The sequence below is a fragment of the Cnephaeus nilssonii genome (assembly GCF_951640355.1).
Source record: "Cnephaeus nilssonii genome assembly, chromosome: 13".
In the NCBI taxonomy this organism is placed as follows: Eukaryota; Metazoa; Chordata; class Mammalia; order Chiroptera; family Vespertilionidae; genus Cnephaeus; species Cnephaeus nilssonii.
The window spans coordinates 61,441,244-61,464,872 of NC_137084.1; the positions used below are offsets into that span (position 1 = coordinate 61,441,244).

A 23,629-nucleotide genomic window follows, 5' to 3' on the forward strand; every position below is an offset into this window, starting at 1 on the left:
TGGCCAAAGGTTTGTCATTCAAGTAGCTTGTTGGTTAGGTAGACCCTTTGCCGAAGGCACACCTTACCTATGCCTTGGCCTAAGCATGGCTGTTTCTGACTGTCGCTGTTCACTGCATGTCCTTCTACGGTGACAGTGGGCCTTCTGGGCCAGATATCGTAGGAGTTGTGCAGAGTTTGTCGTATTTCCCCAGGACAGCAGATCAGAAGCAAGGAAGGAAGGAAGGAAGGATTTATACTTTCAGTCTTCTCCCTCTCTACCCCTCCTCCCGCCCCCTGCCCCCCCCCCCCCAAAAAAAAAAACAACAACAACCAGACAGCCCAGCATTGACAGAACTCCTTGTTCCCTGCTGGCACATCTGTCCTAGTGACCGAGTGTTTCTCCCTCAATGCTCTCTTTATACAAGATGATGTGACTTGTTTGTTGCTAATATTAGACTTGCAGCAGATGCCCTGACTGTTGGGTCCTGGGTACATGAGGAGCAGATAAATAAAGCAAAGACAAGGCTTGCAAATGCCCAGTGACTTCAATAACAGACCTTGCTGCAAGGGGCAGGGGGCTCCCACTGTGTTAGGCAAGGTGACAGCGACAGGCCGGTGAGAGACACAGGAACTGAGTCCATAGTCTAGGTTACCTTGGAAATGTAGGGAGAGCTCTAGGGGGAAGCCGGCAGGGGACTTAAACATCAAGATATGGCATCCTCCCGTGGAGACAAACAGTAATACCAAGGTCTGTGATGAAAATGACAAGCCATTAAGACACCACTGGTAACCAAAATTAGGACCCAGAAGAACCTGATAGCAAGTCTAGCGAGACAGTAGATAGTTCAATGAATGTGGCTAATGTCATGGCTCTTTCTGGTCCTTTCCATTCTTCTCAGTAAAGCCCTTTTTAAGACAAATTAGAGGAGGGTGGTTACATACCACGAACCTCTTGGGTTTTAGCGTGAACCCCTGAGACTTAGCCCCTCTCTCGTTTTTGGAATGCTCTCAGCTCACTTCTGCAAGATATTTTAAGAGTTTCTAAATATCTATGTGTTTCCCCCTCAAATTTTTATTTAGTTGCCTGAATCCTGTGGAAGTTCACGTGTCTGACTCTGTTGCCTCCTACATGTGCCACGTTCTAACAGATGTTGCCATAATGAGCACTTTCTGCCCACAGTGATGCAAGGCTAGCTGAGACTTGGTCAAAGCCGACGAATCAAGGGCCTTCTGGTCTCCGGAGGTTGTGCTGAAAAGGTTCTGCGATCTGAAGGCCCTCTCTTGACTTGGAATAGAAGTGTTATTATGCCCATTTTGCAGATGATGAATTTAAGGCTCAGAGAGCTCAAGCAGCTCACAAGTGGCAGGTTTAAGCCAAAGTTTCCTAATACTCAAACCATGGCTTTTTCCATTTATCTGTACTTTTGGAGCTTTTTTACAATTCCCAGATGCTGTTACAAGCTCATGAGACACAAACCAAGATAGAACTGTTTGCCTTAAAAAATTTCTAGTGATAAAAATAAACAGAGATTGTTTTAAATTCGTAAGTAATTACAATGAAATGAATACTTGGGCAGATGAACTTCGGAATAAATGTTTAAAGTTCTCTGTTGAAAACAGAAATAACCTGGTAGCTTGGCCTGTGAGTTCCAGGACAGCTGAGGCCTTATTTTATTCGCTCTGTGTCCCCAGCAATTATCCCTGAGCCTGGCCCGGAAGAGGCACTCACCATTTGTTGAATGAATGAATGAATGAATGAATGAATACGTTTCTCCTCTATCCACACCAGTATTTGGAAGAAAGAGACCATCTACTTAAATGGACCTCCTTCATGCACTGAGCAGAGTGTTGTCTTCAATAGTACTGCCCTAGACTGAATGTTTGTGACCCCCAAACCTCACTCACTGAAAGCCAGTGTGTGATTAAGGTGTTTAGAAGCAGCGCCTTTGGGAGGTGGTTAGGTCAGAGAGAGGAGCCCTCAGGAAACGAAACCCTTATAAAGAGGCCCAGAGAGCTTGCTTGCTACTTCTGCCCTGTGGGGACACGTGTCTGTGAGCCTGGTGGGCTTTCCCCGGACACTGATTCTGCCGGCACTTTGATCTTAGACTTCCCAGATCGGTGAGGAAGAAATGTTTGTTGTGTATAAGCCACCCAGTCTATGACATTTTGCTTTAGCCTGAAAGGACCAGGGCAAATACTAAACAATATTAATAGGGGTTAGGCGAGAAAGGCAAGCCAAGCGGTTTATCCATGCCTAGAGAAGGTAGATTTTGGTCATTTTACTTAATTAGAACCTCCATTTCATGTTCGTGTTATAAGGAAGAATGACTAAATGTCTTAGTGACCCATGAACAACTAGTAAAAATGAAATCTTCCTGAGCATTTTCCTAAAATTTATATTTAGTGGTTCCCACACTTGACCTGGATTTAATATTATTTGCTTGAAAAAAAGTATTTTGGCAGGAAGAGATTAACCAAAGAACTTATATTCATATATGCATAGCCCATGAACACAGACAATAAAGTGGTGAAGGCCTGGGGGAAGGAGGGAGAACTGGGGGCTGGGGAAAGGGTAAAGGGCAAGAGGAGGAAAAAGGGGGGTATCTGTAATACACTCAACGATAAAAATTTTAAAAATTATTTTGTTTTTTCTTTTGTTTGAGAGTTTCTCTATATAAAAATTTAAATATATGAAAATAGAATAAAACAATTTCTTATCTTATTATGCAAAGATAGTTATTGAAGTCTTAGTCTTTCATTATCCTTTGCATATATTCACACAGCGTGATCATACCTTGCATACAAATTTTTATTCTACTTTTCCAATTTTCTTTCTATTACAAACATGTTAATAGCACTTCAGTTTTTTAAACTTTCTTAATACAAAGGCAACATACATTCTAGATAAATAAAAATATACAGGTTAAAATTATTAAAAATAAAGAAAATTAAAAATATGAAAGTTTAAAACAGAATGCTCTGCCTTCTCATGTTGATGCTTTAAAAAGGAACATGCAATAAGCAAGGCAAATAACCGGGAAGCTCGTTTTGATCCCCTTTCTGAATACATAACACCCGCTCCTGTCTGTGTGTCTGTCACCTGAATAAACTCCTTTTGGGGCCCAGAGTGGAGCTGAAGTAAGACTGGTGGGAAGATGCTTGGGAGTCGCTCATAGCACCAGTCTCCAAGGTTCACTAAAGCATTACTGGAAGGCTATTTTAATAAATATATTTATTTATTTTTAATTTCTTTATTGATTAAGGTATCACATATTTGTCCTCATCCCCCCCATTCCCATCCCAAACCCCTCCCCACGCATGCCCCCAACCCCTGTTGTCCGTGACCACTGGTTAGGCTTATATGCATGCATAAAAGTCCTTTGGTTGATCTCTCTCCTTTACCCCCACCCTCCCCTACCTTCCCTCTGAGGTTTGACAGTCTGATGGATGCTTCCCTGTCTCCGGGTCTGTTTTTGTTCATCAGTTTATGTTGTTCATTATTTCCCCTAGGTGAGTGAGATCATGTGATACTAGAAATACACTTATAAGAACCGAAAATGAGACAAGCAATAATGGTTATGCTGAGAGGCAAATGAATCAGTCTGTAGTGAGTTTCTTTCTGGGCCAACAGTTCTTTTGAGTCCCAATTTCAATGTCAAACAGTTCCTTATGTGTACATGTCGGCCATGATATTTCAGTTCTGGATGGTGGACAAAAAGTGGTAATGCAGGTCCGACCCTCTCTGGTTTGGTCCTGGGTAACCTGCAGCGACGCACAGCTGCTGACTGCTAGTATGGCAAGGCATTGTCAGCGTCTTCCGTCTCTGGACTGCTTCTCTTCTGTCTTCATGGCTGGAGCAGTCTCAATATATTTATTGATATTGAACCTTCTCTTAGGGAGAGTGCTGTATATGATTAGAAAATAATACTTGATTATCTACTTGGGGAAGGGTGTAAAATCTCTTGAGTAGCCAACAATTGGTCAGGATCACACAGCCAGTGAGAGGAGCTGGCATTGGAACCCAGACAGTCTAACTTCAAAGTTCAAGCTCATAACCATACGCTCTTCTCCTTATCATATGGAAAGAAAAAAAAAGCTTCAGAAAAATATTTTTTAATTTTAATTTATCAAATTATTTTTAATTGACATATATCAGAAAAAATATTTCAAATATACCTCTACATGAAGGGATTCAAAGTTATTCCTGCCTGAAGTAATCCTCTAACATCTGGACAAATATGCAAAGACAGTTGAACAACCTGAAGTGCCCTGTAGTTCAATGGGCCAGGTGTCTGTTTTAGTGCAAGCTCACCAGGAGAGTCTGTACATGTACACATGTGTGCTTCTAGGGGAACTGAAGTTTTCTGCTACTACTTTAGAGTAGTATTATAGTGTAGATTTTAGCTTACATGATTGCTCAGTGGTTAGAGCATCGACCTGCAGACCAAAGGGTCTTAGGTTCAATTCCAGTCAAGGGCACGTACCTCAGTTGCAGGCTCAATTCCACAGCTGGGGTCTGGGCATGTGCAGAAGGCAACCAGTTGATGTGTCTCTCTCACATCGATGTTTCTCTCTGTCTCTCCCCTCCCTTCAATTCTCTCTAAAAAACCAATGGAAAAATATCCTCGAGTGAGGTTTAACAAACAAACAAAAAAACCCCCAAAAAGTGTAGCTTTGCTGAAAGAAGATAGCTCTGCCCTCAATTTCAGTTGAACATGACTCAGCCTCCGGTGGGCTTGGCTGTCAACATCCCTTTTGACTCAGGCCTTCAGACTCTCACTGGAGGATTTGAGCCAGGTGTGCTTTCTTAGGTTTAGTCATTATTAGGAAAATACACCAAGTGGCCAGATTATTATGATCTCTGAATGCATAATATTCTGGCCACTCAGTGTGTGTGTGTGTGTGTGTGTGTGTGTGTGTGTGTGTGTATGATATATTAGAGGCCCGGTGCATGGGGACATGGGCGGTTGGCTGGCCTGCCTGCTGGTCGAACTCCTGGTTGAGGGGACAATTTGCATATTAGCCTTTTATTATAAAGGATTTACACTGAGTGGCCAGATTATTATGCGTTCAAAAATCATAATAATCTGGCCACTCAGTGTAAGTCAGGCATTCTAACCCAAATAGGATCTACTTCTCAGCCTCCCCCATCTCCTAATAATCCAAATGGGGTTAACTTCCTTATTATTGGTCAATTTCATATAAGTGCTAGACAGTCTATGAGAGGAAAGCCACAGAATTAGCTTCAGGTGCTTAGAAATTAGTTATTATTCTAGTTTGTGAACCATTGTTTCAAGTATCTTATCACTAAGTGTGACTTTCTACTATTCCCATTGTCTTTCCAGAGCTACTTCTCCCCAGATTAGCCTAGTTGACCCTTCTCTGCCCTCATAATACATAGTACTTCCCTTAAAGAGCACTTTCCACACTGGATTGTAATTGCTTGTCTGTCTTCCCTCCCTACTTGAAGTTCTGTGGTGCAAAGGTCTATGCCAGTTTTGCACAGGAAAAGAGCTGGATACAGCATGAAGTCAATGTTATGGAACTCATTGGCTGCCTGAAAGTTCCCAGCATTGCCCTTCGCTGGTCTAAGTGAGCAGTTCACAGAGGTTACCCATAGGTGCCATGAGAGCAGCGACCAGGTTTCACTTTGCTCCCCTGGAATAACCAGCATCCAGCATAATGGCTAGCTCAAGGAAGATGTTTTTTTAAAAAAACACCATCTTGAAAGCCTGGCCAGTGTGGCTCAATGGTTGAACATTGACCTATGAACCAGGAAGTCACCGTTGGATTCACGATCAAGGTACATGCCCAGGTTTTGGGCTTCGTCTCCAGCAGGGGGCATGCAGGAAGCAACCAAAGATTCTCTCTCTTACTCTCTGAAATCAATAAGAACATACTTAAAAAACATTTTGAAAATAAGTGAATTAAACCATGAGACTCCAAATAAAGTTATATAGAGAAGGGTTTTCTTCTTTTATTCATTCATTTACTCACTTACTGTATTGAATACACTATGTTTATGTCTAAGGGAGAAGGTAGCAATTAGATACAAGGGAAATAATGGCTTACTTAACACAATTAGAAGAGGCATTTAACCTCACAGAGGGCAGGAGGGGGTAAGGAGTGAGGGCACACTTGTCAGGAAGGTGGATGACCTGAGGAGCTAATGTTTATCTTGATTGTGTAAAAAGAAAAAACAAAAACCTAACAGTATATGAAAGAGGTGAAGGGATGAAAGTGTGTGGCGAGAATTCCAGGCCACGGGAAGTAGTTTAAGGTGCAAAAGCTCGAAGAGTACTGTACATTCAAGAAACTACAAGAGCCCGGCCGGCATGGCTCAGTGGTTGAGCATAGACCTATGAACCAGGAGGTTACAGTTTGATTCCTGGTCAGGGCACATGTCTGGGTTGCAGGCTCCATCCCCAATAGGGGGCATACAGGAGGCAGCCAATCAATGATTGTCTCTCATCATTGATGTTTCTCTTTCCCTCTCCCTTCCTCTCTAAGATCAATAAAAATATTTAAAGAAAGAAAAAAGAAACTATAAGAGCACAGAGGGCCAGGTGGGAGTGGCAGGAGATGAGGCCCGAGAGGGAGGGGCCAGATTTCAGTGGCTGAGGGATCAGGTGGAGAGTAGCTTCATCCTAAAATGACTGGAGAGTAGTTGAAGGGATGTAAGAGTAGGATGACATCATCAGATTTATTTTAGGAAGTCACCCCAGCTGGAAAATGGATTGGAGGAGATAAAAGGATAAAACCTGGGTATGAGAGATGAGGATGGCTTAGTCTGAGGTGCTGGTGGTGGGGACGCAATGGTCATCAGAGCACTGAGGCAGTGAGGGGGTGGGGTTGGAGAAGTATCTACTTGTTTTCAAACAGCTCGAGATAGAAACAACCAAACCATAGAAGTACAAGTAGGATGCCATTTTATTCCACATCAGCCATTTCTTTTCCTCTTCAGGCCTTTGCTGAAGGCTATTGACAGACTTGGATCAGCATGGATGTGAGTGCAGAGGCCCAAGAGGCTCTGGTTTGACACCTTCTCCCCTGTGAGAAGAATGAGCGGAAAGGAAAAGGGACTAGAGGCAAGAGATGGCAGTGAACTATCGGTGGACTGTGTGTTATGCATAAAGATGCAGCTAAAGACAGTCTTCCCCTGGAATGAGCAGTCAGCAAAAACTAAAATTAGATCAAGGCTCTCCATTCCTGTAGTGTGTTCTAGAACCTTGGTGTGAGGAATTTGTAATTTGCAAAAGTATGTTCAGTATTATAATCATTTTATATTTGGAAGGCAAGCAAACAAAAACTACCTCTATTGTTTTGTGCTATAAATGAAAGGAGAGAATGCAGACAAAATCATCCTGGCTGTGGGATGTGCAAATGTTATGTGTGTATATGTGTCAGGGGCCTGGAGGAAAACTGGAATCTGCCTGGGATTGGGAATGAGTGGCAGAGACATTATGCTTATCCAGAGGAGAGGGATCCAGAAAGTTTGAGAAACAGTGAATTAAAGTCATATAAATACTTTGTTTATAAAGACCAAGAATTTATTTCATTATATTTTCTGCATTTGTTAAAATATAACATAAGCATCATATTTGACATCTATTATTCCAGACTCTGTGGTAGCCCCCGGGATCTAGAGACTAGGAAGACATCACTGTCCTCAGGAGTACATGATCTACTAGAGAAGACAGACACAGGAATTACTAATACCTTAACATTATAGGCATTATAATAGAAGCACTTACAAAGAACGCAGGGTGAAGAGGGATTGATTTATAGTTGTTTATACAGCTCCTTATAGTTGTCAACATGAATTGACATTGGGGAACATGTATATCCCCATATAATAATATAAATATAAAAAATCCTATAAAATCTAGAATCCTCACAGCTTCCCAGGAGAGGCACCATACCCAAGAGTGGATATGACTGAGGTCTACAAGGGTGAGATATAACTTGGCTAAGATATAAGTACTAGATGATCAAGGTCAGCAACCCCAGATCAAAAGGGACTCTAAGTTTAGCCTTTTTTGTGACAGCATATTAAATGTGCCTGGTGTTTTTTGCTGTTGTTTTGTTTTTGTTAATCCTCTCCCAAGAATATTTTTTCCAGGGATTTTTAGAGAGAGTGGAAGGGAGGGGGAAAGACACACAGAGAGAAACATCAACGTGAGAGAGACACATTGATTGGTTGCCCCGCCCACATGCCCTGACCAGGGCCGGGGATTGAGCCTGCTACCAAGGTATGTGCCCTTGATCAGACTCGAACCGGGGACTCTTCAGTCTGAAGGCCGATGCTCTATACACTGAGCCAAACCAGCTAGGGCTGTTTTTCTTTTTTTCTTAATAAAAAATTAAGATACAAGTTTAGGTTTCATTTCAGTCAACATTTTCAGGAATTGAAGCCTGAATAAATTTGTTCTTAAGCTCCAAATATGTTCTTCTGACAATCCGTCTCCTACTTCATAGGTTCACCTTACAGTTTGCTGTGACTCAGAGGAAAGGCCAGGCTTGGGAACCAGACAAACCTGGTTCAATCTGGCTCAGGACTCGCTGGCTATGCCATCTTAGACAAGCATCAACATACTCCAGTCCTCAGTCCCCATGTGGCACACTGGGGAAATAAGATTAAATAAGATGGATGTAAGGGCACCTGGCCCTGAGTAGGTGCTCTACCTCTACCACCATCACCATCTGAGCTACTATCATTCACCTGAATTACTGCAAATGTTTTTCTTCGTTCATTCTGGACTACGCTGATCTGCTCATTTCTGCATAGACAGCAAATGTGATTGCAACACCATATCCTACATAATCCTATATAATAAAACCCTAACATGCAAATAGACTGAAAGGTGGAACGACTGGTCGCTATGACCTGCACTGACCACCAGGGGGCAGATGCTCAACATAGGAGCTGCCCCCTGGTGGTCAGTGTGCTCCCACAGGGGGAGCGCTGCTCAGCTAGAAGCTGGGCTCACGGCTGGCAAGAGCAGTGGCGATGGCGGGAGCCTTTCCCACCTCCATGGCAGCGCTAAGGACCCCTTGGGGAATGTCCCACTGCCTGCTTAGGCCCGCTCCCCAGGGGGCCTAAGCCAGCAGTCGGACATCCCCCCAGGGGTCCTGGACTGCCAGAGGGGAGGGACCACCCCGCCTCCCCGCCCAGTGCACAAATGTTGTGCACTGGGCCTCTAGTTGAAAGATGAAAATCATCAATATGATTTATAATATTTTTTCCAAACTGTAGCTCATGAGCCATTAGTGGATCATAGAAACAATTTTGTGGATCACCAATGGCATAAAAAAACACACAACAACACAGAATAAAATAGATCAGAATAGAAATACCAGCTTGCAATGCCATGAGCATAAGTATTATTACATGAAAGTTGTTTTCTCATTATGGGTCCTGTCAAAAATGTTTGAAGGCCTCTGGCCAACGAGACCCTGAATGATATGACCCTGCCTCCTTCTTTAGCCTCATTTCTCCTACTCCCCCAGTTCTCTGCTCCAGGCCCACACCAGCCTTCCTTAAATCCCACCAACCCAGGCTGTTTTACTCTTAGTCCAGTTAATGTCATCCACAAGGTCTCAGCTCAGACTCCACTTCTTCAGGCAAACCCCATGGTCGGTGTTTAATGATTCCCTTAATAGAACGATTCTGTGATGAATGAAAAGCTTCGCTGCTAGGCTGTCCTCCTCACTCCCGTCCCTGTCACCTGACCCAGGCCAGCACGCAGGCGCTCCGTGGGATGAACGAAGCAGTGAATCCACCAACCTATCCACCCCTGCTCTTGCCTGGTCTCCTTGTTTTCTTGGTATTGGTTTTGTTTCTAAGCTTCGCACCAGATAAACTACAAGGTTCTGTACTGTCTGCCATTTTAGGAACTTCTTAGAACTCCAGGCTTCTGATCCGCTAAGGATACAGGAACGTGGTGTTCCTGTGCAGGCGGCTGAGCATTCGCTGGGAGGGGCAGGCTAATTTTCACCGGGTTTTAGAGGGGTCTCCGCCCACCTGCTCCCAGGAGACACCGTTCTTGGATCATCTCACACCGCCCTTCGCCTCCCCAGGGGTCCCCGCGGCCCTAGGCTCCGGACTCTGCTCGGCGCCCAGCCCGGGGGACCGTCCCTTCCCAGCCCCTCGGGTTAGGCCGACTGCTCAGACCTCCCGCTCTCCGGAGCACGCGTTCCCGCAGTCTGCGGAGGCGAGCCGGAGCGGCGGCAGGTGCCTGCGCCTCCGAGAGCGGGTGCAGCCCAGGAGCGCCGTCCGCATCCCCCAGCCCGGCCGCAGGCCTCCGCAGCCACCATCGCGGGGAGGGAGGGTGCGCGGGAGGCGCGGCCTCAGGACGCGGACCCGCCCCCGCCGCCGGGGCCGCCCAGCCCGGCCCCGCAGTGCGATCGCCCAGCCGCGCCTCACCCGGTTCCGACTTCCCCTCCAGCCCGGCTCGCTCCCCGCTCCCCGCTCCCCGCTCCCCGCTCCCCGCCGGCCACCCGTGGAGCCCGCGCCGCCCGCCGCGCTCGCCGAGGCCGCCATGGGCCCCGCGCGCTGGCTGGCGCTGGGCAGCCTCCTCGCCCTGGGCGCGCAGCTGGAAGGCCGGCTGGTGGGCGAGGGGGACGCCGGCTTCGGCGAATGTGACCAGTTCTTCTACGCCGGGACCCCGCCCGCAGGGCTGGCGGCCGAGGGCCGCGTGAAGATCTGCCAGCGCTCCGCGGGCGCCGAGCGCTTCGCCACCCTGTACAGCACCGAGGACCGCATCCCCGTGTACTCGGCGTTCCGCGCCCCGCGCCCCGCGCCCGCTGGCGCAGAGCCGCGCTGGCTGGTGGAGCCGCAGGTAAGGGAGGTGGATCCCCAGCCCCGCGCTGGGGGTGCCCCCCTGGGGCGCCTGGCCGCCCCCGGGAGGGGTAGGACCGGGAAAAGCAGCCCCCACGCCCTCGGTGCCAGGGTCAGGAAACCCGGGTTTCGGATCCACCCACTGCGCCCCTGTCAACGCCACCGCAGGAGCTCGGCGACATCCGAGCCTTCGCTTAAGCCGCAGTGGCCGGAGGTGGTTCTCTCTACGTTTCGCGCAGACGTCGGCAGGGCTTCATTCATTTCCTGGGTAGAGAGGGGCGTGAGAGCAAGGCCGCGGACACCCTTCGGATTAGCGGGAAGCCTAGGCTGGGAGCTCACAGGCCTTGGTGCGGGTCATTGTCACAGTTTTTAGGCAGGGGGTGGGCATTTTCATGCCCATTTTGCAAAAGAGGAGATCCAGGCTCAGGAGGAAGAAGAGGCCTGGGGAAGGGAAGACCGCCTGACTGGGGAGCTGGGGCAGGTCTCTTGGCTAGAAGTTCACTGCCCTTTCTACTAGGGAAAGCTGACTTCTGCAGAGGCCGCCTGAGCCTCGACGCCCTTCCCTTGTGCACAGACATCCAGTAAATTCTGTCTGAAGTTGTGTTGAGTTAGGACAATAAGATAAAGGTACAGGCTTTTAGGAATGCAATGGGAGAGTTACAAATAACATGGAAACATTGACTACCTTCGGTTAATGCAAAGGCCAAACCAGTTTTTCCTGACTCTTTTATGTCTGTATTACTTGGAAATCATGCCCACTCCCAGGGTGTTCTGTCACGTTTGGGGAGAGGAACCAAACACTCCAAGAGGCCCCCAGAGGCCCTGCTGAACCTGACAGCATATGCTGCCCACCTCAGCTCAGCCAGCCTCCTCTCCGTGCCACCCCCCCCCCCCCAATATATTTTTATTGATTTCAGAGAGGAAGGGAGAGGGAGCGAGAGCTAGAAACATCAATGATGAGAGAGAATCATTGATCAGCTGCCTCCTGCACGTCCCCCTACACCGGGTGTGCCCTGACTGGGAATTGAACTGTTACCTGGTTCATAGGTTGACCCTCAACCACTGAGCCACACTGGCCGGGCTAGCCAGCCTCCCCTTTGGCCAGTTCTCCGCCTCTCACCAGCCTCTCACCTACCTCTGCACCTGCCCCAGCTGCCAAGGCCACCCAGGTGACTGAGGAATTGAGCCACTCAGCCCGCCCATTCACGGTGGCCTCACCTGTGCAGGACCACATGGGTGAACCGGAGACCTGATTTCAGGCGCTTCATTCGGAACCCTGGAGTGTAATCTCTGTAATCGCAGTCAGATATTTCTAGCTCTGAGAGTTTGCCCAGGTCTCGAGCAATCTGCACCTCAGTCTCCTCACCTTCTCCACCTCCATCCCACCTTCCTCCCCTGCCGATGTCAGAACCTCTGAGATCAGGCATGTGCAAACGCCTTTGTACAGTGGGCACCCTTAGGACATACAGTATCTGAAGTTAGCTTGCCCCCCACTGCACCCCCTGTGCTCTCTCCATATCCTCCAGCCCATTGTGCATTGTGATTGTGGGCCTGCGGATCTCATGGACACCTCGGGAAGACAGGACATACATGCAGGGGAGGCACGGGAATCCATTTGGTAGTCACCTACTGGGCGCCAGGCACTGAGGGTACCAGGAGAATAGCGTGTAGCTCATGAACTCAGAGGCTTCCTGGTCTTCAGGTGAAGCATGCTGGGTGGAGAGGTGGCCTGGGTTAGTCCTCCCACTGACTAGCTGTAAACTTGGCGATAATTACAGGGAGGTTCTGAGAACTAAATGAGTTACTGTATGCAATGTTCTCGGAGAGGTGCTGGCACCTGAGCACTAGGTTATTGTGACATAAGCAAACCCCATAATGTAATAAAGGTAAACAAAGTCCGGTTATGTTTAATCTGCCTTGGAGGTGATAGGGAAGGCCCTGGGGTCAGGATGACATTTGCGCCGAGCTTCGCAGGATGAAGCAGAATTCCGAAGGGAGGCCGAAGCAGGAAGGCATTCCAGAGCGGATTCAGGGATTAGTGATGAGCGTGGGGAGTGGTTGGGGCAGCTGTACAGTGAGTGGATTACAGTCCACTCATGTGTTCAGAATGAAGGGGGATCATGGGAGGGAGGGGTCCGGTGGGAAGGAGTCATCAAGGAGAGCTTAGGGAGGCAGCAGATATTGAAGGAGTCACAGAGGAGCCAGGGTCGGCCGAGAGGAAGTGGACAGAGCCTCTCCTCAGCCTGGGCCTTTGGGGGTAGGGGTGGGTGGTGAGGAATGGGACTAAGGAGGTAAAAGAGCTTGGGGAAGGAGGAGACATAGTTCAAGCGGCAGCTCTGGAGGTGAGCCATACCGTGGTTTGGAGAAGTACAGGAGCCAGAGTTCTGAGCTGGGGAGGTCGGAATGGTCACAGCCTGATGCCTCTCCCTGCAAGATGGGCTTCGTCCCCCTTCCCTCCTTTCCCACTACAACTACAGGTCCTCGGAAGTCAGGAGGGAGCGGAAGGAGCTGCGAGATGAGATGCGGGCAGCTCTGGAGCTCACTGCAGCAAACCTGACCGCCCTCCCTGTGGCCGGCTCCCCAGGCCTGCCTCACTGCCGAGGTCCCCACGGCGGAAGGGTGCGCAGGGCTCCGTGTGGACTCCTGGCTGCTTCGTAGCTATTTGAATACTGAGTCACCTGCGCCCACATCACCTTTTAACGAGGTTAGCATTACAGAGAGGCCGAGCAGACAGGGGAGGAAGAGGTAGAGCCCCGAGGAGCTGTCGGCTGGCCATTGGTGATGAGCCAGGCAGGGCTGCACTGGCCCTGGGGCTCCTCCAGCCCAATCCGGGAGCTCGTACGGCTGTCCTGCAGTTTCCCTCTGAAAAAACAACTCCTAAGTCGAACATTGAGTCACTCTTGCGCTTAAAACCTTGAAAGTATTGGCTGCCCCACACCTGCAGGACAACGTTCACAAGGCCCCCTGCCTGGTCTCCAGCCCCAGGCTTGTTTCTGACTCCGCCCCATTCGCACTTGCCAGGTTCTAGCATTGTCCAGCTGCCTTCAGTGCCTCTCATAAACCAGATTGTTTACCGCATCGGTTTCTTTGCTCATGGTCATTATTCCTTTTGCCCCAAATGCCCTTTCTACACTGCCCCCATCTTGCTTCTCACGTCTCCCTCCCCTGCTCCATCCTTTAAAACTGCCAAGGTGTCACCTCTTCTAGAAAGAATGGCCCACCTGAGTTAGGTCCACCTCTCAGTGCTCCTATAATTTCTCTATTGTTGTACTTACCACATTGTTTTAGAATTACCTGCTTATGTGTCTGTCTCCCCAGTGTGAGCCCCGGAGGACTGCATTTTATTCATGCTTGTATTCCGAGTGCCTAGCATGTACAAAGCACTCAGTGACTATTGAATAACATAATTTGATATTAGGGTCAGTCAGGCAGCGGGTGAGAGGTTCAGCTGGAGCTTTCTTGGGGGGAGCTTACTGCTTCAGAGGCTTGTCCTGTCACTGGCCAGCAGCCACTGTTACAGACACGTTCCATGTGCGGAGCTGGAACCTTCCTCGGTCTACCCCAAATGATCTGGGTCTCTGCTCTGGATGACAGCTCCTTAGTGTCAGACACAGGAGCGCATGTCTGCCCACACTGGAGGAATTTAAATGGGATCTCTGAGGAACAGAATGAGAACTTTAAACTGAAGCAGAGAGCCCTAGCCAGTTTGGCTCAGTGGATAGAGTGTTGGCCTGCAGTCTGAAGGGTCCCAGGTTTGATTTCGGTCGAGGGCACATGCCCAGGTTGCAGGCTTGATCCCCAGTGGGGGGCGTGCAGGAGGTGGCCGATCAATGATTCTCTCATCATTGATGTTTCTGTCTCTCTCCCTCTCCCTCTCTGAAATCAATTTTAAAAAATTTTATATATATATATATATATATATATATATATATATATATATATATATATATATATATAAAATGAAGCAGAGAAAACAGCTGCCTTAGGTTTTATGTGGAATGTGGTCACCTTTAAATTGAGAATGGGGAGAAGGTGAGAGAGAGAGAGAAAGAGAGAGAGAGGAAGAGGAGAGATGAGAAGAGAAAATGCGTTCCTGTTAGCATGATGCCAATGGTGTGGAGGTTTCCAGTCAAGACTCTAAGACTCCAGAGACCTGAGACCTGGGTTCTGGTTTAGTACAGGGAGCCTCAAACCATTTAGTTTCTCAACTCCTTCCCGTTTAGTGGGAGACTTTGTGGATGAGGTGCCCGTGATGCCGTTCTAAAGTACATTGTCAATTCATGCCAACATATAAGACTGTCATTTTATAAACATGAATACTAGAAGTATCTGGTTTTATATTCCACTTACAATTATTTCAACTTACAAAAATACTGTGAGGTAGATGTCATTTTCTTCATAGTAGAGATGAGGCCCCGTGAGGTCATTTCAAATCTTAGTAAATGTATGTGAACGGTTGTCACAGCTTAGAACCTTAAGTTCTTGACCTTTAAGTTCCACCAGTGGCTTTTTGCTTACACACCTTGCTTACACACACTGTCTAATTTATTCCAACATCAGGCCTCTTCTCATTGTGTCAGAGAACAAACAGTTAGAAGACATCATACACTTAATTTTCTGTGTAGGGGATGCAGCAAATGGGACGATTCTGATTCTTCCTATTTAAGAGACTCGGGTTCAGGTCCCTGCTCTGCTGTTTACAGGCCACGTGACCTTAAATTCTTCCAGTCCTACTTTTCTGACCTGTTCATTGAAGGTAATAACAAGTGTTAATTTCATAAAGTGGTTGTGACAAATAAACAAGACAACACATAAGCATGTAGCATAGTACCTGGAAAATGATATGGTCTTAGTAAATATTCACATGCATACTTTTTTTAAGGTCTTACTATAAAAGGTGTTAGACATACACAAATGTGTGCGCACGCGCGCGCACACACACACACACACACACACACACACACACACACACACACGCTCCTGCAATTCTATAAATATTTCCTACAACGTAAAATAGCCATCTGTGTATCTTCTCAAATCAAGGCGTGTGTCCCAGATTCGCATAACAGGTGCTCAGAAAGTGCAAGGTGGAGATTGACGGAATGGAAGATTGAGTGGATGGATTTAGGTAACTGAAAAAACAAAAACAAAACAGGTGCCAGAAATACCTCCACCCTCCCTGTCCGGATCAACCAAGAGGTGTGTTGTTACAAAACAAGCAGTGAGCAATTACATTCCAATCTATTACGCTGAGCCTGGGTCAGGCTGAGCACCTGGCTGAAAGGGATTCCTCTGTCTGTCGCTCACAATTCCTTCTTTACTGGAGTGCAAATAGCAAAAAACAGGAGGCACGCGGGCTGTTCTTCATTGCATTTTTCTCCCTTTCTGACTTTTTATTTATCTATGAATTCAGTGTTTCCATTTGAGTTGCGATTATTTTCAGGAGCAAGTTAAGGTATTTGCCCTGTATTGGCAGAACATTGTAAGACATTTTGTCCTGGAGGAGTGGCAGATCTGTACATCATTCTTTCAGTTCAGACTTAAATTTGGACAGTCCAGGAAAGGAACTATTGTTTATTTTTTAAAATTTCTTTATTGATTAAGGTATTACATATGTGTCCTTATTCCCCCATTACCCCCCACCTCCCATTCATGCCCCCACCCGGAACTATTGTTTATTGATCCTTTACTAGGTGCAAAGGTCTTCATAAATTAACTCATTTATACAACTCCACGTTTTATGGTTATTATGCTCCATGTTTTATAGTTTAGTAAACTGAGCTTCAGAGCGGTTACATAACTTACCCAAGGTCACACAGCTGCTAGATGGCAAAGCCTGGATTGAAGCCTATGGCTGCCCAGCCCCAAAGTTCTTAGCCCTCTTTCTACTCTGTCCTGCTGTCTTCCAATCACAATGCCAGTGTTTTCTCCAGCTTCCAAACTGACTGACTAGATTTGTTAGTTTATTTTTTATTTGGCTGAATGAATCCAGTTCTTTGGACGATTTGCGGCTTTCCTTCTAACATACCGTTCTGAAAATCCCACCTTCGGATTGTCGTTAGCTCAGTTATTAGCTCATGGTGACTGAATGGTGCTTTCCTTGAAACATAAAGATTTTGTTCTTTGGTTTTCAAATTTCTCTTCCTTTTACACTGTCGGCTTGACAAGTGAAAATTGGAAAAAATAAGTCCCCCCACTTGCCAGTAGCTGTCACTTCCAGTGGTCTGGTCTTGCTCCGAGAATTACTGTTAGTTCGAGAATGTTTTCTCCTTCAAGTGGCATATCATTTCTCCTGCTTGGTCACCTGCCCTTTTGTTCCACAGGACCTGGCATCTATGGCAGCGATAATTGGTTGCCTGCTGATATATCTACTGCGGCCACTGAAAGGAAGGGGGAATAAAGAAGAAACCACCACATAGGGTGAACCAAATATAGAAGCACCACTTAGTATTCCAGTCATGCATTTACTTCTGCGCCTGACGGAAGTGTGGTTCAATCAAAAGAGTCTAGCTGAGGGCATTTTATATTTTTAATCAAAACCGAAAATAAGGGTACATTTTGTTTTGCTGAGTAAACAGAGAGCTGAAATAGTGTTCGGAAATGTCAATTATATGACATGTTCCCATGGACTTGCACCTTAATTGTCAGGATTATGGTCTTGAGTTTTGACTGACCTTCAGTTGGCAGGACTACCTAATGCTTTCACAAAGCCCTGGAGCCTCCATTGGTTAATTCATCAACAGTGCTATGTGCCAGGCACTGTTCTGAGCCCTGGGAATAGATCAGTGACTCAGACAAAAATCCCTACTTTCATGGAGCTTAATATCTAACAGAGGACATAGGTGACAAGATAAATAAAAGGCATAGCTTAGTAAATAGTGAAAAGTAGGAAGGAGAAAAATAAAGCACAGAGGAAAAGGTGACTCAGTGTACAGACCCAAAGGAAGTGACAAAACCAGATATGCAGGTATCTGGGGGAACGTTGTTCGGTTAGAGGGAACAGCAAGTGCAAAGGCCCTGGGGCCTGAGTGCTCCTCCGTATTTGAAGAGGCCAGTGCAGCTGGAGAAGGATAAATGAGGTGCGTGGCAGGAGATGAGGTCAGACAGGTGGGGCGGGAGATGGTAGATCATTTAAGGCCTCTGGACTAGATGTAGGAAATTTGGCTTTTACCCCGGGTGAGACACGAAGCCACTGCACCAGCTTTGAGCAGAGAGAGTTTTGATGTGACCTGACTAACATTTTAATATCAATATTTTGCTTGCCACTTTGAGAACAGACTGTATGGGCTCCAGGACAGAAGCAGAGACCAGATAGGAGATTTCAATAATCTGGCAAGAGGCAATGGTGGCTTGGACCAGGGTAGTGGCAGTCTAGTTCTGGATTTATTTTGGAGAAAGAGCCAAGAGTCTTTGGGGTGAGAGAAAGGAAGGAGTCACAGATGACTCAAGGACTTTGGCCGGATGACTGGGAGAATGGCATAGCCATGAAGCTGGTGTGAGACGTGCTAAGTGTGAGATGCCTTCAGTGTTCAGTGGAGCTTCTAGGGCTCGCTGGTACTTACCACATACTGGGCACTGTCCTAGGCACCCCCCCTCCCCCCCCGCCACATGTAATCTCAATCTTCACAACAACCATAGGAATAGGTGCTATTATTATTATCCTCCTTAGGCAGAGGAGGAAACTGAGGCACAGAGAGGTTCAATTATTCCATTTTCTGTGGAGCTAGGAAGTGCTGGACCTGGAGTTTGAACTCAAACTGCCTGACACTAGAGAATACATGCAGCTGCCTCTGTTACCAAGCCCATTAATGTATTAGCAGAATTCCTCGTTAGCTCTCCTGAATGACGTTCCTCTTGCGAAAGGTCACACATTCATTTTCTAGGGTTTTATAGAGCATCATAGCTTCATGCCAAGGAATGCCAGATGCTCACAGCCTCAGGTGTACCTTCGTGCTGCATGGGCTGAGGGTGCTGTTGCCCGCTTCTGCAATTTTGCTCTATCCTCGCCTGTGCTGAGCACTTCCTACGGTGGTTGTGCTCTCAGACATTCTCCAGAAGGCACCAGAGTGGGGTGGAGGGGAGTGGATCATCTAAAAACTCCGTCAAACAACCAGTATGGTCCCCTGGGTCAGTGAATGTGGCAGGAATAAAGGAGGTGCTGGCACCTGTGGGGGTGTAGACCTATTGCTGCTGGAGGTGGGTTGGGTACAGTACCTGAGCCTGAGATGAACCCAGCTCCTGGCCAGGTGCCAGTTGCCCGAGGGGAAGGAGCGGGCAAACCATGCCCTGCACAGATCCTCCTCTGGAGCAGAGGTAGAGGCCCCACTCACCCACCCTTCAGCCCCAGTCAGTTCAGGAGCCTCTCCCATGCACCCAGCCGGTTTCCCCCAGGGAAGTTAAGTCAGCTGACAGCACATTCTGAAACAGCCCAGTAAAGCAGGAAGCCCCACTTTGGGCCGGAAGAGGGCCTTTGCTCCAACTCAGACCACCCGGCCTCCTGCAAGTGTGGAACTCCCTTCCCCTTTAGGACTGGTAGTAACCGGAGTCCCTCCCCTGGGCAAGTCCTTACGTTGCAGGCGGCAGGGGCAACACCAGGTGTCTGACTGGGGGGGGGGGGGGGGGGGGGCGGTGTCAGACCAAACCTGGGTTCCGAACCTCGGTACTTGGGTTCTGGCCAGGAAAGAATTCAGAGCAAGACCCAAACTGTAAGAGAACATTTATTGGGTAAATGACAGAGGTAGAAGAAGTAATTCCTAGAAGAAATGGGCTTAGCAAACAAATTCCAGAGGTAAAGGAAGGCCCGTTGGAGCTTGGGAGTGAGGGAGCTAATGGTAACGTGCCAGGGGGAGGGAAGGGAAAGGCAGAAGCTTGCTCCCGGGAGGGAGAATGCGCTGGTCCTCTGTCCTAAGGGTTTTAAGGGTGTAGGTTTTAGGGGCGGTCCCAGGGGAAGATCTCAATAGAATATGCAGTAGTTTTCCAGGTGCGTGCTTTCAGGGTTGTGGTCCCCGGTGTTTGATTGATCGGTGCCAGGGCGGGGGGGGGGGGGGGGGGGGCGGGGTCAGTATTCAATGCAGCTGGTCCTGATGTCACCTGTGGCAGGTTTTGTTGCTTCTCTGGGCCTGGAGCTGAAATACAACTGAGGCCTAGATGTTATCTCTAGGGAGGAAAGGCCAGGGAGGGTGTCCAAACCGATTGACCAGCGATATGCTAGGGGAGGAAAAGTCACCCTGGGGAGAGTTCCCACCCTACAATTGGTTGTCCATTGCTAGGCACCTGGAAGTTTCCACCCGGATGACCTTCTGGCCCATCATTCTTGCTCTGTTCCTGTGTGTCTAACGGCCTACAACACTTACATCTGTCATAATTCCAGGTTACCTGGCTTCCACCCAGCACGGTAAATGAGCCTTTGTTCTGTGTTTGGGAGATGGCAATGTTGGTTTCAGGAAATCTCCTAGCCATTATCTTAGTATTTATAACTTCTTAGTGAAGAAGTTGATCCACACACATCACTTTGTGGGGCCAACTGACCACGATACATGCTTGAACAGGGACCATGTGAGGAAATGGCCACTATTTATGTTTCTGAAAGATTGGGCATCCTCCATGGTCTCAGGACACACGGAGACTTGGGGGAAGGAAAGTAGAGTTTATGAATCATGAGAGGCCTTTCCTCATTCTTGGCTGTCTCTACCACATCTGGACCCTGGTACCCTGGAAGGCTCCTTCATGTCTGAGGGGTCCGTTTGCGATGATTGATGACCTTGCTTCTGCACCTCAGCTGGACAGACTTCACCCCTGCAATCCCCACCATGTGCACTCTGAGGTCCGAGCTCCCATCATCTTTGTCCAGGCCTCTCTGCAAAGCAGCTTCCTGCCTGCTTAGCCCCTGCCGCCTGGTCTCCCCTAGCCTTTCTCCACTGGGAGCCAGAAAAATCCTCTCCAAGCACTAATTTCATCATGTCTCCAACCATCTCACTGGAAACACTTGGGGACTCCCCAATTTCCTTTAGATAAAGATAAGCCCTATCATGGTCTCCAGAGTCCTTCCTGCTCTGTCTCCCTTTCCCCTCCCTGCCTTATCTGGTGTCACAGACCTTGTCAGGCTTTTACCTCTAGCCACTTGGGCTTATTTCTGAGTTTGTTTTAAAAGAAAAAAAATTTTTTTGGTTTAAATTTCCATCATAAGGACTTTGTACCTGCTATTTTTTGTTGTTGTTGTTTGTTTATTGTCTTCCATGGTATTCCCAACTAGGTCAACCACCGGGAATACTCTAGCAGCACCAAACATAGCATGTTGCAATTATACTTTTATTTGTATGACTGACTCCCACCCAACTAGACTCTAAGGACCATGAGGGCAGGGCCCAGGGCTCTTGTTGCTCCCTATTGAATCCTCATTGTCTAACTCAGGGGCCAATAAACTTTCTCTCTAAAGGGCCAAATAGTACATATTTTAGGCTTTGCAGGCCACATAGTCTCTGTTGTGACTATTCAGCTGGGCTGTTTGAGCACAGAAACAGCCACAGACCACACATAAACGAATGAGTGTGGCTGTGCTCCGAGGGAACCCTGTGGAAGCAGGTGGTAGGCTGGATTTGGCTCACCGGCTGTGGTTTGCCAACCCCTGGTCTCACATGATGCCATCACTTAGTAAGTGGTTAATGTTGAGTGCTGAGCACTCAGCAAATATGAGTGACTGTGAAATTTGAATGCTGTATAATCCTATTCCTATTAAGACATGGCAGCCCTAGATCTAGACCTATAATTTTCAACTAACCTTTTTAATGTGGTTGTGGTTGTCATTATTTATAACATTTAGGGTTTTTCGGATTATACAAGCAATGTACGCTTATGATAAATTTTTTTGAGCGTTTTGGAAGTAGATAAAGAAAAAGATCTAACTTCTTTTTTAAAAAAAATATTTTTTATTGATTTTCTTACAGAGAGGAAGGGAGAGGGATAGAGAGTTAGAAACATCGATGAGAGAGAAACATTGATCAGCTGCCTCCTGCACACCCCCTACTGGGGATGTGCCCACAACCAAGGTACATGCCCTTGACCAGAATCAAACCTGGGACCTTTCAGTCCGCAGGCCGATGCTCTATCCACTGTGCCAAACCGGTTAGGGCAAGATCTAACTTCTTACAGATACAGTTTGTGAATGTGTGTGTCTATATGTGTGCTAACATTCCAGAAATTTCCATCATTCAGAGACTCATGTATGTTTGCATACCCTTTATTTAGTCAACAAGTTTCAGCACACGCCTTTGGACTCTGAAGCCACATACAACAAGCTCAGAAACAACCAATACACCCATGGAGTCAGAGAGTGAAGGGGCTCTTTTGATAAATACAGTTTATTTCATTTAGAAATAGAAGACCTAGGGATTTCCAATGCAAAAGTCCAGTTCATCACTTTTTTCTTTCAAGTTTATGTCACATATTGCTCATGTATGGCTTGACATAATCCCGCCTTCTTTCCCCTTCCCATGTTCCTGAGCAGAGGTATCCTTTTCCTCTTATAGGAGACAGAGGCCCAGGGAGTCACTGTCTGCGCAAAGTCACAAGGCCAGTTAGTGGCAGGGCTGACAGGTGCCTCATTTCTAATCTGGTGTTCGATTTCTAATTCCAAGCCCTGCTGTTGTGTAGTCCCTGTTTACAGGAACTTGAAGAAGAGCCACATTCCAAACACCCAGGAGAAAAGTCAAAGAAATGGAAATGATTTTGTCTGAGGGCAGACTTCCTAGCCTCAAATGATATTTATTACACAACATGGAGCAGGTGCTGTCTCTTTTGTGCTTAAGAAGATATAAACTTTAGCACTTAAGAAGGGTTTAGGTTGGATGCAATGAAACCGTTTCCTACAGTGAGTTATTATGCTGTGGAAAATGGTCTGAGGGCTAAGTCCCCTTCTCAAGTGATCTTTTTTTTTTTTAATCTTTATTGTTGAAAGTGTTACACATGTCCCTCTTTTTCCCCCATTGACCCCTTCCCCCATTACCCCCATAGTGATCTTCATAGTGAAGGGTAAATTTTGCCAACAGCCTTTGGAAAAAGGCTGTCTGTATAGCTGTAATCTTGCGTGGAGACAAGCTAGGAGCCCTTCCCAGTTTTCAGGTGAAGGTGAGTCCATAATCGAGATGACAGTGGTGTCTTGCAGGCTGCAGTTCCGTGCCCAGGTAGCTCACTGACTAGGCTTGTTACTGCTGTTGCTTTTGCTGCTGTCAATATTGGGTACCATTCTGTTCCTCCAGTCCAGGCACGGGCCAGTGCCCGTGTGTTTCCTCTCGTTCATTTACATAACAAATGTGGTCATAGCCAATCAAGAGATAAGAGTTTATCATAAATTTGTTCTCTTTTCTATGAATAAATTGGGTTTAAGAGGTAGACCTGGAATTACAGGGATCTTCAGCGACAAGAACAAGCTGCCCCTGTTTATTATCTGTTCATTCATTTATTCATTCCTGATCAGCAGGTCTAGAAGTTTAGCATAGCAAAGGATGAGTAGTCAGACATCTAGCTGCTGATGAATGCTTTTATCAGTATTGTCATTATCATCAGCAGCAAAACCATTTATTAATTTCTCAGGACTGAGCCAAGAAATACAGTCTAAGACATGGTCCTGGAGTAAGGCCCCGCCCCCGACTGCAGATGTCCTGTTTCTTAGTTGGGAAGGCAGATCATGACCAGGAGTAGTTTACTTACCTCTCTCTCGTTAGACTATTAGTTCTGAAGGGGCACAGACAGAAACAGAGAGGTTAAGAAATGGGTTTTGTAGAGGGACAACATGCTCTGTAACTTACCAGCT

The 23,629-nt window shown here is 47.1% G+C and overlaps 1 protein-coding gene across 1 annotated transcript in view; it reads left to right on the forward strand.

The window, feature by feature from the left end:
* Positions 1–10,356: 10,356 nt before the first annotated feature.
* The window catches only part of ENDOD1 (endonuclease domain containing 1), a 36,671-nt gene continuing 23,398 nt past the window's right edge, over positions 10,357–23,629 (forward strand). Inside the window, exon 1 of the mRNA XM_079787339.1 lies at positions 10,357–10,822. Within this exon, the coding sequence (XP_079643465.1) occupies positions 10,523–10,822 (300 nt within the window). The 5' untranslated portion in view covers positions 10,357–10,522. The remainder of the gene's footprint in view (positions 10,823–23,629) is intronic.